The following is a 19,281-nucleotide window of genomic DNA, read 5'->3' as shown; positions in this document are numbered from 1 at the left end:
GTTGTACGACCTTGGGTAAGTTACTTAACTTCTCTGTACCTCAGTTTCCTCATCTATAAATGGGATATAACAGAGAATGCTACCCTCCCCCATAGCTGTTCTCTTCTTCCTTAAGGTGACAGACTTCTGAGTTTTAGGTAGTCACAATGGCCACTCCCCTCACACCACATTCCTCAGCCTCCTTGCAGCAAAATGTAGCCATGTGACTATGAGGTATGAGTAGAAGTGATACGTGTAATTCCAGGCATCCTCCTGAAAGAAGAATCTGCTTGCCCTGGATTCCTCTTACACTTGCTAACTGGTAAGTGGTGACTACTGGAGTAACCCCGGAAGCCACCTGTTGAGGACTGAAGAGTTTCTAAGATGGTCCTGGACCACTCACCTCTGGACTATTAAGCGAGAGAGAAATAAACTTCTATCTTATATAAGCCATCGTATTTCTGGATTTCTGTTACAGAATGTTACCCTGTACTCCCTCTAATACATGGAGATAATAATAATATCTTAGTAATAATATATACCTCATAGGATTGTGAAAGGATAAAATGGATTAATAGAAGATGAAGCAGTTAGAATCATACCTGATACATTGTAAAGGCTAAACAAATATTAGCTATCAGTAACCGTGGTAGTAGAGTAGCCCACTTGTCATCATTGGCTTACATGTCTATGTCCCACAGAATACTGAATAGATTAGGGTAATGGCTTGGTACTTTCATCTTAGTATTACACGCAAAAGAACACTAAACATCCAACACTGTTCAAAAAGAAAATGAATTTAGCTTTGCGTACCAATTATTATCCTAAGAACTACTTTCAAGAAAAGGTGCATATTAGGCCTGAGAAGCCTAGGTGGCCCTTCCCCACAGGTACAAATCTTTCGGGTTATAGGTCAAATGCTCTCTTAATCAAGCCGCTTTCCTCATCTCTCAGAACAGGAAGTAAATCTCCATCCTCCCACAACACCTTTGCTGTACATTTTTATTTAGCTCTTATCTCTCTCTACCTTGTGTGCATTATTTAGGCACACATCCTATCTCCCTCATTCGATTATAAATTCCTTGAGAGCAGCACTCATTTCTGATTCATTTGAACAAGAACAACTAGTTCACACACTGTATTGCACACAGTAGATAGTCAAAATAAATCTCTGCTAAATACATACAAAATCTTGTAGTGTTAAAAAACACCATCTTCCAGCTTCAAGCAAGCCTGCCTCTTTACCTACTCTTTACCTGTCTCTTTGAGCATATTACTTTGCTTCTCTACGTATGGTTTCCTTGTCTGCAAAACAGGGCTGTTAAGTATTAAATGAGGCAATATAGAGGAAGATCATCATAAGCACTCAAGAATTTCAATATTTAGGACTGTTCTATTCCGGGAAAGAGTAGTGTTGACCATTAAAATACTCAGTATTTATTCAGCATCTACAAGAAATGTAGACATACACAACTAACAGCACGCACAACACTGGAAGGGAGATTTTTACATGTGAGCCTGTAGTGCAGGAAAACTGGCCTATGGACCCATGATTACCAAGGAAAACTGTTCTTACTCCACCAAGCCACACACATTCCAAGGGCTAATTTTCTGCCCATCACTCGTCTCTTATATATACATATATACGTATGTATGTATTTTTTTAAAAAAAAAACTAACTTATGAGGGAAGAATTAAACCTCACACTCCAAGTAGCAAAGCAACCAAAGTTCACGCATGATTCACATTTTAGATATACAATTAATTGTGTGAGTGCTGTCTTAAACAGGAACCCATGAAATTTCCATAGCAGTCCTATTTTACCACTCAGAACCACAGTAACTTCCCTCCCAGAGCCACTGAAGTACAAGCACTTCTATAACCCTGACTAGCTTCAACAGGAGAAGCAAAGAGGCAGAAGAACTTGTTTACATTTCCTCATGTGGCCTTTCTCTGAAACCCTCGTTGAGAAGGGTAAACTTATTACCCAATTTCCACTGCCTCCTAAAAGTTTAATAATGGGGATTATAGCAGAAGGTAGTTAATATGACTTACCACATAGGCACAGGATCAACATAGCAATAGCATTCAAATGAGGAATTTTAACGATGTTTTAGAATAAACCATGTAATGGCTGGCTTGAAAATCCAGCAATTTTCCAAACTTCTTTGAGTAGCAGAAAACTACAAAATGCTAAATAACCTAAAACTTTTTCTTCTACTACAAGTAGAAGTTCCCATCTTCTGCTACTCACACTACAGATTTATAAGTGAGAATGCACTTTTGTTACCAATGAACTTAAATTTGGAATTATAAAACTGAAGACTATAAGAAATTAATGGGTCTGCACAAGGCCAGATTAAGGCACATGAGGGCTGTAAACACTGATAATCTGGGGTGCCTCCTCCTCTGCTTACTTGTGCATTCAAACAGGATATGTGAGTTATATATATACACATGTATATGTATGCATGTATGTGTGTCTTAGCTGTCCATGTTGTAACTTCTTTTTACATGTGACTATAGCATTAGCAATTGAACACAAAAGTAGCGTATGTCATTTTAGTGGAATAAGATTAACTAGATTATAAATTTTTAGTGGATGCAGGGTACTAAAATTTTTACTTAGGACATAACTCTATACATAAATGCTACACAGGTAAAAAGTAACTTGATTGAATTCAGCACAACAGTCGACTTATTAGAGTTCCCTCACTTTTGGGCATCATCTAGGACTGGAGTTTCCATTGGTTGTTCACCAGGACATGTGCAAAAACATACCCTTGTGTCTGTATCATTGCAAAGAGCTTTGCTGGCCCTCCTGGCTGGAGCTGCTAGACCAGCAGATGTGGATGTACAAAAGAGTTCTCTCAAAATGGATCAGAGATCTGTTATTTATCAATATAATCTATCCTTGCCCTGTAACCTCTCACATTGGATCCAGTTGCATATTGGGTGAGAGTAGCTAGTGTTAAACTCGATGGCCCCCTCCCCCCACCTCTTGTTTATCAGAAGTAGTATAATCCCAAGAGACCTGCTGAGATAAGGAGTTTCAATCACATGGGAGAGGACTGTAGGAGACAGCTGTCAATGAAGGTATTGAAGTAGTACGGGCCTTATAGCTTAAACAACCTTGCTCATGGGCGCACTCGTGACCCTGCGTAAACTTTATTTCTGGCAGGCACATCCTCAGCACTGGAGCTGGTATCAGTTTCATTTAGTGCCCTGCCAGTTCTCTTCCACTGCAGTGCTTGCTTTCCCTTACCTATGTCCTGTCTGCTTGGCATCTATGGGTCTTTGCTTTGAACAACTGGTGCCCCTGTTTGGTTATACCCTAAGCACGTGCTTACCTTATTTCCTGGGTAATCCATTCCTGGGTATACACATTACTTTTTATCACAAACAATGAATCAGCTAACTATGTTACATGCTATGGAACATTTAAGACATGAGAAAAGTATCTGATGATAGAAATGGAATTATATATTGCTTTCAAGAATTACAATTTGTTCTAGAACTTTATTCATTTATTGAACTAAAATTAATTCAGCACCAAGAAAACACTGGGCTTGACCTTGGAAATTCAGCAGAGCACAAGGCTGACACAGTTCTTGTCCTCATGCAGTCTAGCTCTGGGTCTTTCAAATAAAGAAAAGTATGCTAATCCTGAGCATGCATGGGCAATCTAAATACATGTTCTCAGCCTTTGTCGTGGATGGTGTCCATCCCACATCCCCTCAGCCCAAGTTCACTGAAAACTGCAGTGCAATTTCCAGCACGCCATCAGGTTGCCACCTCACCCTCCTCTATCTCTCTTCTCTGCATGAGGGCTGTCTTTCTCTGACACCTGGGCAGCTTGCTTAGCTCATAGAGGAGCAACCCAGAAATGGGTTGTGGAAGGAGGTAATTAACACCTCCAGTGGCAACTCTCAACCTGCAGAGGATGAAAGTTGGTCCCAGCCTTTCTGTCCTCGAATGGGTGATTCTGAGGCATGTTCTGCATGGTTTCTCAGAGGGCCCCACCAGGATTAAGTCCCAGTTGCCCACAGCAGTGGGCACTAACACGCGCTTTATTAACTCTTCTTCCTTTCAGTTTATTCTCTTCTACTTCTTCACTCATGTTTCCAGGGATTACTTCCCAAATAAATTACTTCCATCCAAGTGTTCCATAGTCTGATTTGCAGGTACCTCAGCTAACACAGTTTTAATCTATTTCTCCTCAGACATATTCAATAGTACTGGAATAACACATGAAATGAGTATCACAGCACATACCTTTCACCAATTTACCAAATGTCGAGATGTCAAGAGGCTGGGATTTGAATAAATCATTTGGATGAGAATTAAGATCCAAAAAAAGACTTTGGCAGGCTAGAACAAAGAGCCAATGCTAACAAGGTGAGATGTAACAGGTTTTTCATTTGGTTCCAAAAAACCAATTACACAGCACAAAACCAAAAAACCAAACCCAGTGCCATCGAGTCAATTCCAACTCATGGTGACCCTAAAGGACAGAGTAGAACTGCCCCATAGAGTTTCCAAGGAGCGCCTGGCGGATTCGAACTGCTGACTTTTTGGTCAGCAGCCATAGCACTTAACCACTACGCCAGCAGGGTTTCCTACACAGCACAGGAGGAGGAAAATGAGGGTTCAGAGACGTGACTAAAAAAGCTTCAGGAGTTTGGGTTGACCAATATCTCCACGTGAGTTAGGGAGTCCTGCCTAGCCTCTTGGGGTGCAAGTGTGGCATCCAAAAAAAGGGAGATTATCATCAGACTACACCCAAATGTGCTGTGTTCAGTTCTTTCTACCCCATTAAAAATTAAACTGTCAAGCAGGAGCCTAGCCAGAAAACAAACAAACAAGGCAGAATGATGAAAACTTAGATAAATCATTGAAGAATTTAAAGCTGGCAACAGGTAAAAGACATAAAAGAAAACAAGACGATCGAAGAAAAGGTCTTCAGGAATACTATCATTCTAAACAAATGTTTAAAGGGCTATTGTACAGAAGAGGGATCAGATTTAATCGATGTGGCTTTACAAGACCAACAGGTAGAATTTATAGGAGGGCATAATTGAATAGAGAGCATGGTGTAGTGGTTAAAAACAAGCAGCTCTGGAGTCAAACTTGGTTTGAGTCCCAGCTCTATCACTAATGAGCTCTGCAACCTTAAGATGGTTGCATAACTTCTTTATGCTTAACTTTCTCAACTGCAAATTGGGATAGCAACAATTTCTCCTTCATAGGGTTATTGTGATGACTAAATAATAAGGCATGTGAAGCCCCAAGCACAGTGTACATGGGTTAAATGCTCAACAAATGTTAGCTGATTTCAAGCCTGAAAGAGTTTCTACCTTCATCATAAAAAAAACTTACTACACAATCACCAAACCTGATAAAATCCAACACAGCAATTGTTTAAGCTGGTGGAGGAGGTATTATAATTGGCTCACATTAGAGAAACAGTGTATTAGACAAGATTGACATGCTCAACTACATAAAAGGTCAAAGCTACTACCCAGCAAGAATACTTTCCATTTCAACTAATCCTTTTTCGTTTTATGTGTCTGACTGTGTAATGACCACGAAAAAGTTGAGGCCCGGCCTTCAAAGTGACTTTTCTGAATTACCTGAAAAGAAGGAACTGAGTTAAAGAAATGATCTTGTCAATCTTTCCCCCAAGTCTCAGCTTTTCAGTGTCTGCTTTAGTGCTTCATGGCACTATATTTCCATCTCCTGAGGCATTCTGACTCATTGCTTCAGAAGGACTCGTTGCTCATCAGAAGTGATCCCTGAGTAATGTTGGTAGATTATGAAATAGTCAAGTGTCAAACAATCACAGGATCAGATTTGAAATTTTCAAGACCAAATCGCCCAAACCTAGAAAACACCTAATCAACCAAGACAAGAAGCTATCTTCTCTTCCCGCAGCCCACCTGGGGAGTGGCTCCCTGGGTTCTCCGTTGCATCTGTGTTTTATCACCCTGATGGTAAAAGAATAACCCATAAACCTCTCTTGCTTTGATTTAAATCAGCTTCTCCTCGGAAAAGAAAACGTACGTTTATCAACAGGTCCAATGTACCGATTTTTGGAGAAATTTGTTCTAAGGAAGAATATTATAAAAAATGGGCTGAAGTAGGTGAATAAATGAGCTAGGTAGGAAAAGAATATAAATTAAAATAACTAATATAATTTAGCGTGAGGAAAGAGGGTTAAGTGTATATAAAAAGTAGGACTAGTGATAAACCATGTTGATATCATGTATCCCCTGATATGATGCAATGAGAAGAGTGCTTAACCTCAGTGGTATTCTTCACAAAAACCATAAAACCACCAGTTGCCAATACCAAAAAAAAAAAAACCAAACCCATTGCTGCTGAGTCAATTCCAACTTATAACAACCCAGACATTTCTTCTGAGGTGTCTCTGGGTGAGTTCTAACTGCCAAACTTTTGGTTAGTAATCAAGTGCTTAACCATTTGCGCCACCCAGAAACTGGTACCCATTGCCCTCGAGTCAACTCCAACTCATAGCAACCCTATGGGAGTGGCTATAGTGGCTGGTGGATTCGAACTGCTGGCCTTTTGGTTAGCAGCCAAACTCTTAACCACTACACCACCAGGGTTTCCTCAAATGGCAAAACCCCTGTCTAATCATGAGGAAAAGTATCAGACAAACCCAAACTGACTGACATTCTACAAAATACCTGGCCCATACTCTTCAGAAGTACCAAAGTCATAAAACTCAAGGAAAAGATCAAGGAGACATGATGGCTAAAAGCATCTTGAAATGAGATTCTGGAACAGGAAAAGGACATTAGTGGAAAAACTGGTGAAATTCAAATAAAATCTAGAATTTTGTCAATAATAATATGCAAATGTTTATTTCTTAGTTTTGACAAATGTATCACAGTCATATAAGCTGTTAAACAGGGTGAAGGTGAACCTTAGTGAAGGATATACAGGAATTCTCCTTACTGTCTATGCAATTCATCTGTATATCAAAAATAATTCCAAAATTAAAAATCTATCTTTAAAAAATAGGGACTATTAGATCATTAAAGAAGTTTTGTGCTCACTTAAGATAAAGCTGCTGTGGTGCTGTTAATATTGTTCTGATTATATAGCTTCTATTGAAAAATAGCTGTCCTCTAGTTTTTAATACCACTTTGGAAGTGTTTATTGGTTAAAACTTAGCTGCCTCTGTTCATATGTAAGACCATGCAATGCAGTCAAAAGAACATTTCATTGTATAACTGTTTCTATTTGAGAAAATCATTTTAACCTTTTTAGAACTTAGGTTCTTCATTCAAAACCTGGGGGGAGTTGTACTAGATTTAATTGCCTAACAGCTCCAAAAATTTATGATTCACTTTAACAAATTACAGAGTGGGTATGAAAAAACAAAACAAACAGAAAGAAATTTTTTTTAATTAATTTCAGAGTACCATTTGTGTTGCTGAAGCAAGAGGAACTGAGGTAGCTGAACTGTTGATATGCTACTGTTTCTACACGCTATCTAAAAAGTAGTAATAAGGGAGGGTGCTCTGGAAACTTGGCAGAGGAGTCTGGAAATAAAGGGCTGGTGATTCTGGGAGGTGATTCTGTGAAAATGCAATGACCTTTTAAGCCAAAGGGAGCAGGGGAAATGCACTCAGGCAGAGAATGGTTTAAAGTAGGAGCTGTAGAATGATAAGTTATATGAAAGGATGAAGCATTAATGACAAGATCTGCTTATGGCTGTTGACCAGAGTAAATGCAAGCCCAGCTCAGGGGGTCGTTTTTTGAAGCTCCATTGGGATACGGTTCAGAGTCATAGATAAGCCTGGAGTTTGAGATAAAAGGGAGCCCAGAGTCCCGAATATAAAAGGATCCCTAATGATGAGTGGCATAGGATAAATGATTGAGTAGAACTGCCCCCATAGAGTTTCTAAGCCGCACCTGGTGGATTTGAACTGCTGACTTTTTGGTTAGCAGCCATAACTCTTAACTACTTCGCCACCTGGGTTTCCAGTCTAAGACTGGAGGTAGAAAATGAGAACTAGCAAGGATAATAACTTAACATATCAGGTTACAGGAAAAACCAGCCTTCCAGGGGCAGAGCACCTAAAAGAACAATTCGTACTTTGAAACAGCACTAGCCAAATACTGTGAGATCAAGTATCTGTATATACAGTAATTACTTACTGGTTACAGAACTGGTATCCCCTAGTTCCCTAAGATGAACACATTAAAATGATCTTTGCATTTTAGGACAATTCACTTAACTGGGAAAGAGAACAGATGAAAGAAGGCCATAAACCCTAAAGGTTTATCTGTATAAGATTAATCCCTCCCAATGACAACAGAAAAAAAGCTAACCAAGCTTGTGACAATGAAGTTTAGGGATCCCTGAGAACCAAGTTATATCACATGATTCCAGAGAAAGTTTGGATCTCTCATCCAAAAACAACTAATGGCTATTTTTTGGATGTCTACTACAAGAGTAGAGGGTCATCGAAAAAGAGGAAGACCCTCAAAAAGATGGACTGACACAGTGGTTAAAACAATGGGCTCAAGCATAACAACAATTGTGAGAATGGCACAGGACCAGGCAGTGTTTCATTCTGTTGCACATAGGGTCACTATGAGTCAGAGCCAACTCGACGGCGCCTAAAAACAACACTACAAGCAAAGCTCTATGCCTAGGAAACACAAAAAGAATAAAAATACTGCCCTTAACCACATAAACCAGAGACTCCATCAGCCTGAGACCAGAAGAATTTGATGGTGCCCGGCTACCACCAATAATCACCTTGATAGGAAACACAAGAGAGAGTCCCTGGCAGAGAAGGAGAAAAATTGAGCGCAGAACTCAAATTCTAGTAAAAAGACCAGACTTAATGGTCTGACTGAAACTGGCAAAACCCCAGAAGACATGGCCCCAGACTCTCTGTTAACCCAGAACTAAAACCATTCCCAAAGCCAACTCTTCAGACAAAGATTAGACTGGACCATAAGACATAAAATGATACTCAAAGAGCGTGCTTCTTAGTTCAAGTAGATACATGAGAGTAAATAGGTAGCTCCTGTCCAGAGGTGAGACGGGAAAGTAGAGGGGGACAGGAGCTGGTTGAATGAACACAGGAAATCCTGAGTGGAAAGGAGGAAATGTGCTGTCACATTATAGAGAGAGCAACTAGGGTCACATAATGTCTGTATAGATTTTTGTATGAGAAACTAACTTGAGCTGTAAATTTTCATTTAAAGCACAATAATAGAGAAATAAATAGATAAATAAAAATACTGTCCTTAAGGAGTTTATAATGGAAGGGTTGTTGTTGTGTGCTGTTGAATCAATTCCAATTCATTGTGATCCTATAAATACATAATTTAATATGTATATTGTATGTTGGTGCCTGAGTGGTGAAAATGGTTAAGCACTCAATTACTAGCTGAAAGGTTGGTAGTTTGAACCCACCCAGGGGCACCTCAAAAGACAGGCCTGGCATGGTGATCTGCTTCCCAAAGGTCACAGCCTTGAAAACTCCAAGAAGCAGTTCTACTCTGCACGCATGGAGTAGCTATCAACTGGAATTGACTCCACAGCAACTAACAAAAGCAACATCATTTGTATCTGGCCATTGGTGGTTCAGAGGTAGAATTCTCATCCTCCATACAGGAGACCTGGGTTCAATTCCCAGCCAATGCACCTCATGCGCAACCACAACCCGTCTGTCAGTGGAGACTGACGTGTTTCTATGACACCGAACAGGTTTCAGCAGAGCTTTTACACTAAGACAGACTAGGAAGAAAGACCTGGCTATCTACATCTGAAAATGAGCTAATGAAAACCCTACAATCGCAATGGTCCAATCTGCAACCAATCAAGGGGATTACCCAGGACCAGACAGTGTTTTGTCCCATTGTGCATGAGGTCACCACGTGTCAGGGGCTGACTCTACGACAGCTAACATCATTTGTGTAATGTCTTAAAATATTTTTACATATATTCTCACAAAAGATTTCAAGCCTGACAAAACCTTGGTTCATGTTCTTACCCACTCCTACTCCCACTGGCCAATGACAGATATTCCCTGAGGCTCAGAGTAAATAAGTGACCTATTTGAGATGACACAGCTGCAAGGGGTACAGCCAGAACCTGAACCCCATGATTTCTCCTGTTACAAATACAGATTTGTTGTCACAGTTTGCTTTTAAATTGTTTGCTCTTTGTCTCTAATGCTCTGCAGTTCATAAAGGTATGTATAGCTGTGGATTTTGTTTTATTTACCCTACTTTGAACTCAATATGCCCCTTCAACTTGAAAAATTGTCTTAAATTGAGGAGAGTTTGTGTCTAACTCCCTTTATATATTGCTTCTCTCCCATTCTCTTTCATTTTTCTTTCTAGAATTTAATTTGATACTGCTAAACCTTCTCGGTCTGTCCTATAAAACTTTCATGACTGCGATGAAAGGTTATGTGTCAACTTGGCTAGGCCATGATTCTCAGTGGGTTGGCAGGTATTATGTAATTATCCTCCATGTTGTAATCTGAAGTGAGCAGCCAATCAGCTGAAAGGCCAAGCAGTTAAAAGCCAGTCAGTTGAAAGCTAATCTGTCTCCTTGGAGGTATAGGCTGTATCAAATATACACGGACATTCTGGCAAAGCTCTCTCTGGATCCTGCATCCAACTCATCACACTCTGACCTCTGGTTCTTGGGATGTGAGCCAGCAGCCTACCACCTGACCTGCTTAGTTTGGTTTCGTCAGCCCCTACAACCACAGGAGTCAGGAGGAGCCTCCCAGCCTCCAGCCTGACCCACAGATTTGGGACTTGCCAGCCTCCACGAGTGCATGAGCCATTTCCTTGAGATAAATCTCTCTCTCTATTATATACATACATACACACACGTGCGCGCGCACGCACTCACTGGTTTGCTCCTCTAGAGAACCCGGCCTAAGACAATGACTCATTCATATTGTCCTTCTTTGTATCTCTTTGTACTACATTCTGAATGATTTCCCCAAATCTATTTTCCAGAGCACCGATTCTCTCCTCATCTTTATATAATAGTTCGTGATTTTTAGAACTACCTATTCTTTTTTCATACTGTTTGTTCTTTCATTAAGTCCCTGAGTGGAACAAACGATTTGTGTTTGTCTACTACCCTAAAGGCTGGAAGCTCAAACTCACCCAGCGGCACTGCAGACGAAAACCCGGGCGATCTGCCTCGGTAAAGAATACAGACAAGAAAACCCCATGGAGCAGTTTTCCTCTGAACACGTGGGGTCACCATGAGTCAGAATCAATTTGATGGCAATGAGTTTGGATTTTTTGTTGTTGTTCTTCTTCTTCTTCTTCCATTAGGGTTTCTATACTCTTTTAAATCAATTTACACACAATGATTATACAGTCTGTATCAGGTTGTTCTATTAGCTCTTGTTCTTGATTACTAATAGCTCGTTTGTCAAAACTGCTGACTCTGCCTCATGCTAGTTTTATTGTAAGTACATCTTAAATGGAGATTGTTTATGGGAAGACTTCACTGGCCCAGGGGCACTGAGTAGTCTTGTTGGTGTTGCTGATGAAGGCCTGGGGGAGGGGGGTGGTAAGAGGGGAGTTATCTTTCACAGCCTGTTTTATCTTCATTTCTCTACTTGGGAATAAATTTAGATCTGTTTTCCAAAGTGACCAGTTCGTGTCAAAGAGCATTTATTGTGCATATCACTCTCTCTGCAAGGATCTGAGCTTAGGAAAATTAAATAAATAAGCTATTCCTATAATGAGATACTGTATGTAAAGTGCCTAATACAGAGAGTGAAACAAACGTCAGTTATCTCCCTTCCCCAGTGCAATCAGTAGCATTTCTTGACTTGGGTGTGTGGCTCCAGAGAACCCCTTCAACTGTCTCTCCAGTTACTTACCCTTTATTAAAGTCACTTTCACCATTCATTTGTGAGAACGAATGCTTACACAGAGTTCAAAATGAATGTTGTTTTAAAAATGGTTATTATTATAAATATACATAAACTATAAAAGTGATCAGAGCAAGCTTTTAACTACTGGTTTTATTTTTCTATGATTCTCTACAGGTTCCATTAATCCTTCTTTCATAACAGTTGAGTTATAATCAGTCTCTTACCATGACTAATTTTTGAATTGAGGAGATAATCAAGCTATATCTAAAATTATACTTAGGAAAATATTCTAAGACGATTGTTAGATACCACACACCATCCAAAGTGATACTTTAAAAGCTAAGCCAACACATCACTGTCACTCTCCTGGAAATTTTATAAAGATAAATTAAAGCTGTTAATGAAACATTATAACAGTTGTATTATAATTCTCACAGAAATATATAAATAAATATGGCGGTATTTATTGTCTTGAAAAGTGGCCTTTCACAGTTAATTATCAAGATTGTTTTCAACAGATAGACTACTGTATAGCAAAACAAAGGTTTAAATTATCCCTTCATTGTAAATCTCTCAATGTGTAAAAGAAGAAAAATAATGGAGAAATTTTTGAGAGACTTTTCAGTGAACACATTTATATTTGAAAATTTCATACTGAATAAAGTTTAATATTATTTATTTTAAAACACAAAAGTAATCCCCCCTTAGATCACATAATCAAATATACTATTTCTTACCTCTGAACTTCTTGGGAGGGTTGGCAAGGTCCCCTGCCTCTGGGTGTACCACACATCTATCATCCACCAACCTATAAGGAAAAGTATGTTTACATGGTCAACTGAGACATTTTCATAAGGCATAGGCTAAACGTGGATATTGTATAATTATTCACAAAATTTTAACACCATTCTTAACTTAGAAACTTTTTAATGATCATAGATTTGTAGAAAGATTTGGTTGTATCAATATTAACTACAACGAGTTTCAAAAATTAAAAAATATGAAGCATGGTTAAATAGTAGATATAGATAAACCATGGAACACTAAAAAAAAAAAAAAAAAAAAAAACCATTGCCCTCTAGTCGACCCTAAAGGACTGAGTATAGTACTGCCTCACCTGGTTTCCAAGGAGCACCTGGTGGATTTGAACTGCCAACCTTTGGTTAGCAGCTGTAGCTCTTAACCACTACGTCACCAGGGTTTCCTACAAAACTATATAAAATTCTATCCAAAAAAAAGGTACTAGACCATGAGACATTTATAATACACTGTGAAAATAAGTGGTAACCAATCAATAAGATCATATATGTTTAAACATACACACATACTCTATACATACACATGTAAGGGATAAAGCACAGATACCAAATTATTAACGGTGGCCAAATTACCAGTGGTTTTTATTTTCCTTTTTTTTGTGTGTGTGTGTATCTTTTGGTTTTATTTTTTTTTAATATTAGGGATGTGTAAACTTATGAGATCAGGCTTATAGAGTGACCACAGGGTGAAATAGTTACGAGCACGCAGCACATATTCAGCACCTAGCTCAGCCACTTTGGCTAAGTGACTTTAGACCATCTTCTGTATATGTGTAAAATAAGGAGTGCTGGTGTTAGTTGCTGTTGTGTAGATTCCAACTCATGGCGACCCCACATGTACAGAGTAGAACTGCTCCATAGGGTTTTTAAGGCTGTGACCTTTAAAAAGGAGATCACTAGGCCTGTCTTCCGAGGCACCTCTGGGGGGGTTCCAAGAGCCAACATTTTGGCTAGTGGTCAAGGGCTTGATTAACCATTTGTATCACCTGGGGACTGCTAAATACTAGTACCTAATTCATAGCATTGTTAGGAGAATTGAATGATCTAATATTCATAAAGCGCCTGGCACAGTTGCTGACATACAGTAAGCCCTATAGAGGTATTTAATAAGTAAATGAAATCAAGAACCTTGTCTGCCTTATTCCTCATTATATCCTTTGCTTCTTAAAGAGCGCCTGTCACATAGCTGGTGCTCAACAAATAATTAACTGTCAATGGATTGAATTGTGTCCCCAAAAAACATCTGTCAACGTGACCAGGTCATGATTCCCTTGCATGATTGTCTACCATTTTGTCTTCTGATGTGATTTCCCTATATGTTGTAAATCCTATCACTGTGATGAAATAAGATGGAATAGTGGCAGTTATACTGATGAGGTCTACGAGATTAGGTAGTGTCTTAAGCCAATCTCTTTTGAGATATAAAAGAGAGAAGCAAACAGAGAGACATGGGAACCTCACGCCACCACAAAAGCAGTGCCGGAAACAGAGCGTATCCTTTGGACATGAGGTTCCTGCGCTGAGATACTCCCAGATCCAGGGAAGACTAATGCATCATAAGGACCTTCCTCCAGAGCCAACAGAGAGACAAATCCTTCCCCCAGAGCTAGCGCCCTGAATTCGAACTACTGGACTGTGAGGAAATAAACTTCTCTTTGTTAATAGCCATCTACTTGTGGTATTTCTGTTATAGCAGCACTAGATGACTAAGACATTAACCAAATGGATAAATTGCCTCTGTAGTTACAAAAACATGTTTAACCCTAATTAAAATACTCATAAGAAGTCAATTTTAGGACACCTTGAAAATAGAAGCAAAACCTCTGACCTGAGAGGCAGGAGATGTGAATCTCCAAAGGGAAAGCACTAACTGCCAAAGACTCACTGATACGGATTTTTTCCGTTGACAATGTGGTGGAAATAACTGTTGTTGTTATTGTTGTTGTTTTCAGAATATCATGAGAATGCACAGGAATTAGTTCCAAGTATATGAATTCATTTGAAGGGAAATGTCCAAACTGCAGCTTTTCGTACTTTTTAAAACTTATTAACCAGACTCACTAGCCTGCACCAACTCCAGCCCAGAACAAATCCCAATTTGTGATAAAATGTCTCCTTGAAACAAAATGAAACTTTTGGTTCCTAGTTTGTCTAGTTACCAAAAGCAAACACTTCCTAAGTCACTAGATTTTTCTATGAGATTCAATTTTCTCAAAACAAAATGCTAATTTGGTCAAGCATTATGGTTCTTTCCTTTTTTTTTTTTTAAATTTTGGATATACTTTATTTTACATCTGATTCATTCACACTAGTTTACTAAACTGTGGTTTTCCAGGAGCTGCCAGGCATTTAGAAAATTCCTTTTAAGAGTCTTTAAAAACTGTTTTCTTAGAAACAGGAAGTCACATTGAGTCAAGAGAAAGTAAATCAACCCTCCACAATGTCCAAGTTCAGCATGTGACATTAACTCTAAAAGGCTCAAACAGTCCTGAGAATACCACAACATAATATTAAATAAAAATGCTGTGAGAGAAAGGTCAGCTTTTCTAATCAGGGTATGTTAGGAATTCAAAACATACGATGATCAAAAAAAGTCATCATCGTATTTAGAGCACATCAAAATTACATATTAAGTCACACTGGCCTTTTACTCATTTTTGTGACTGCCCACTCCCACAGATATACAGGCTCCTACTGAAGGCTGCTAACAGTTCCCACCTGCATCATCCCAACCTAAAGGCAAATGAGAAAATTAAAGCTACAAATCAGATCATAACACATTTACATAAATACTATGCCTATCCTCGGAAACTCTGGTGGCATAGTGGTTAACAGCCACATCTGCTAACTGAAAGGTCGGCAGTTCAAACCCAGCAGGTGCTCCTTGTAAACTCTACGGGGCAGTTCTACTCTGTCCTATAGGGTCGCTATGAGTCAGAATCGACTCCACGGCTACGGGTTTTTAACGGGTATGCCTATCCTCAATTACCTGATCCCTGTAAAACCAAAGCCCTCACTGTCCAGTCAATTCTAATTCATAGAAACCCTATGAGTCAACTTCCTGATAGCTCAGATAAAAACACAATACTTAAGAGTGACTCCAATTCAAAGAATTTGTCCTATTCCTTATACTCAAATTTTGTGAAAATCACAAAAACAATCATTTCATCCTGTAGACTTAAAGAATTAAGACTGAATTTGGAGGCAATGAAGGGAAAGAAAGGATAGGAGCAGTGGGAAGAAGCATAAATCTGGTATAAAGACATATACAATCATCGATGTTAAAAGTTAAACAGGATTTTAATGGTAGCTATTTTTCAACTCCAATGACTTATTCATTGGAAATACCTTTTTTCAACAACATAAATGAAAAATATACACATGGACCTCACCGGATGGAATATACAGGAATCAGTTCAACTACGTCTGTGGAAAGAGACAACAGAGAAGCTCAAAATCAGTCAGGGGCCAATTGTGGAAAAGACCATCAATTGCTCATATGCAAGTTCAAGTTGAAATGGAGGAAAATTAAAACATGTCCAGGAGAGCCAAAGCATGACCTTCAGTATATCCCACCTGAATTTGGAGACCATCTCAAAAATACATTTGATGCATTGAACACTAACAACCAAAGAACAGATGAATTGTTGGATGACATCAAGGACATCACATATTAAAAAGACAGGAAAGAAAGAAAAGATCAAAAAGGATGTCAGAAGAGATTCTGGAAGTTGCTCTTCAATGTAGAGCAGCTAAAACAAATGGAAGAAATGATGAAGTAAAAGAGCTGAACAGAAGATTTCAAAGGGCAGCTCAAGAAGACTAAGTGTTGTAATAAAATATGCAAAGACCTGGAGTTAGAAAACCAAAAGGCAAGAATACACCTGGCATTTTTCAAGCTGAAAGAACTGAAGAAACAATTCAAGCCTCAAGTTGCAATATGGAAAGATTCTATGGGCAAAATATTGAACAATGCAGCAAGCATCAAAAGAAGATGAAAAGAAAACAAAGAGTCACTGTACCAAAAACAATTAGTCGACATTCAACCATTTCAGGAGGTAGCATATGATCAAGAACCGATGGTATTGAAGGGAGAAGTCCAAGTTGCACTGAAGGCACTGGTTAAAAACAAGGCTCCAGGAATTGATGGAATATCAATTGAGGTGTTTCAACAAACAGATGCAATACCAGAGGTAATCACTCATCTATGCCAAGAAATTTGGAAGACAACTACCTGACCAACAGACAGGGAGAAATCCATATCCATGCCCATTCCAAAGAAAGGTGATCCAGTGGAATGTGAGAACTATTGAACAGTATCATTAATATCACACACAAGTAATATTTTGCTGAAGATAATTCAAAAGTGATTGCAGCAGTACATCCAAAGGGAACCACCAGAAATTCCAACCAGATTCAGAAGAGAACACGGAATAAGGGAAATCATTCCTGATGTGAGTGGATCTTGGCTGAGAGTAGAGAATACCAGAAAAATATTTACCTGTGTTTACTGACTATGCAACAGCATTCAACTGGACGAATCATAACAAATTATGGAAACATTGCAAAGAATAGGAATTCTAGAACAATTAATTGTGTTTGTGAGGAACTTGTACATAGACCAAGAGGCAGTCATTGGAACAGAACAAGGGAATACTGTGTGGCTTAAAGTCAAGAAAGGTGTGCATCAGGGTTGCATCTTTTCACCATACTTATTCAATCTGTATGCTGAGCAAATAACCCGGGAAACTGGACTATATGAAGAAGAAAGCAGCATCAGGATTCCAAAAAGACCCATTAACAACCTGTGATATGCAGATGACACAACCTTGCCTGCTGAAAGTGAAGAAGACTTAAAGCAGTTACGGATAAGGATCAAAGGCCACAGCCTTCAGTATGGATTACACCTCAACATAAAGAAAACAAAAGGCCTCACAACTGGGCCAATAAGCAACATCACAATAAACGGAGAAAATATTAAAGTTAACAAGGGTGTCACTTTACTTGAATCCACAATCAACACCCATGGAAGCAGCAGTCAAAAAATCAAAAGATGCATTGCACTGGGCAAATATGCTGCAAAAGACCTCTTTTTAAAGTGCTAAAAAGCAAAGGTACCACTTTGAAGACGAAGGTACACCTGACCTAAGCCATGGTATTTTCAATCATCTTATATGCATGTGAAAGCTGGACAATAAATAAAGAAGACCGAGAAAGAATTGATGCCTTTGAATTATGGTGTTGGTGAAGAATATTGAATATACCATGGAATGCCAGAAAAACAAACAAATCTGTCTTAGATGTACAGCAAGAATGCTCCTTAGAAGCCAGGACGGTGAGACTTCATCGCACGTACTTTGGACATGTTACCAGGAGGAACCAGACCCTAGAGAAGGACATCATGCTTGGTAAAGTAGAGGATCAGCAAAAGAGAGGAAGGCTTTTAATGAGATGGACTGACACAGTGGCTGCAATGAGGGGCTCAAGTATAGCAATGATTTAAGGGTGGTGCAGGACTGGGCAGTATTTTGTTCTGTTGTATGTAGGGTCACTATGAGTCAGAACCAACTCGGCAGCACCTAACAACAACATTGAAACAACTTTTATAATACCCCTAACAGCCCCTTCTTGAATACATCCAGGGCCATTTGGCATCTTTCTGAGAGCACAAATATTAAAAATGTGCTTTAAACGGAGGTGAAATAGCTCTGTCTTTCCCATCACAGTACTTAACACATTTTCTTATAACTGCTTGCTTCATTGTCTGGGCCTTCCAATAAATTATATGCCCCATAAAGTCAAGGACTGAATCCATCTGATTTATCATTATATCCCTGGCATCTACTAGAATGAGTTACCAACCCAAATCCTACTGCCATCGACTCGACTCCGACTCCTAGCAACCCTACAGGACAGAGTAGAACTGCTCCATAGGGTTTCCAAGGCTGTAATCTTTATGGGAGCAGACTGCTACATCTTTCTCCTGTGGAGAGGCTGGTGGGTTTGAACTGTCAGCCTTTGGGTTACCAGTCAAGCACTTTAACCACGGTACCACCAGGGCTCCTTGAATGAGTTATAGTAGATAGATACTATGTAAATATTTGTTGTTAAATGAATAAATGAATCAATAAATAAAATTTGCCCTACAGTTAATCTTCCCTCTTTGGTCCCAGTTCTTCCTTCTGGAACTATACACACTAAGTGTTCTTTTTCTGGGATGAACAAGCCTAGTTCTCTTCCATTCTTTCTCATACAGTTAGCTTCCAAGGAGCTCAACATCCTCTCATATACTCCAAGTGTCATTTTACACATGAGAAAACTGAACCACAGTAAAATTAAATAACTTGGCCATGATCATACAATTTGTAAATGTTCATAATTTGAACTAACCAGTCTAGACTCAGAATCTATCCTATTAACAGCAATGATATGTTACCTCACACCATGGGGTGCTGGTAGATATTTAACAACCACTTCAGGAAAAGGGGGAGTGGGGAGGTCTGATTTGCAATGTTGCCAATTTCTGTGGTGTAAATATTCCCAATATGTCAATTTGAAGCTACCACCTCAAAGTCACT

General features: G+C 39.1%; 1 protein-coding gene across 6 annotated transcripts in view; it reads right to left on the bottom strand.

Moving 5' to 3' along the window:
* ITPR2 (inositol 1,4,5-trisphosphate receptor type 2) overlaps positions 1–19,281 on the bottom strand; it is a 537,466-nt gene that overhangs the window by 473,155 nt on the left and 45,030 nt on the right. For all 6 annotated transcript variants that reach the window (XM_064284462.1, XM_064284460.1, XM_064284461.1 and 3 more), the window contains exon 2: positions 12,623–12,693. In XM_064284462.1, the coding sequence (XP_064140532.1) occupies positions 12,623–12,693 (71 nt within the window). The remainder of the gene's footprint in view (positions 1–12,622; positions 12,694–19,281) is intronic.

This window comes from Loxodonta africana, chromosome 4 (genome assembly GCF_030014295.1).
Source record: "Loxodonta africana isolate mLoxAfr1 chromosome 4, mLoxAfr1.hap2, whole genome shotgun sequence".
Classification (NCBI taxonomy): domain Eukaryota; kingdom Metazoa; phylum Chordata; class Mammalia; order Proboscidea; family Elephantidae; genus Loxodonta; species Loxodonta africana.
This window is presented reverse-complemented; position numbering and strand designations above follow the sequence as displayed.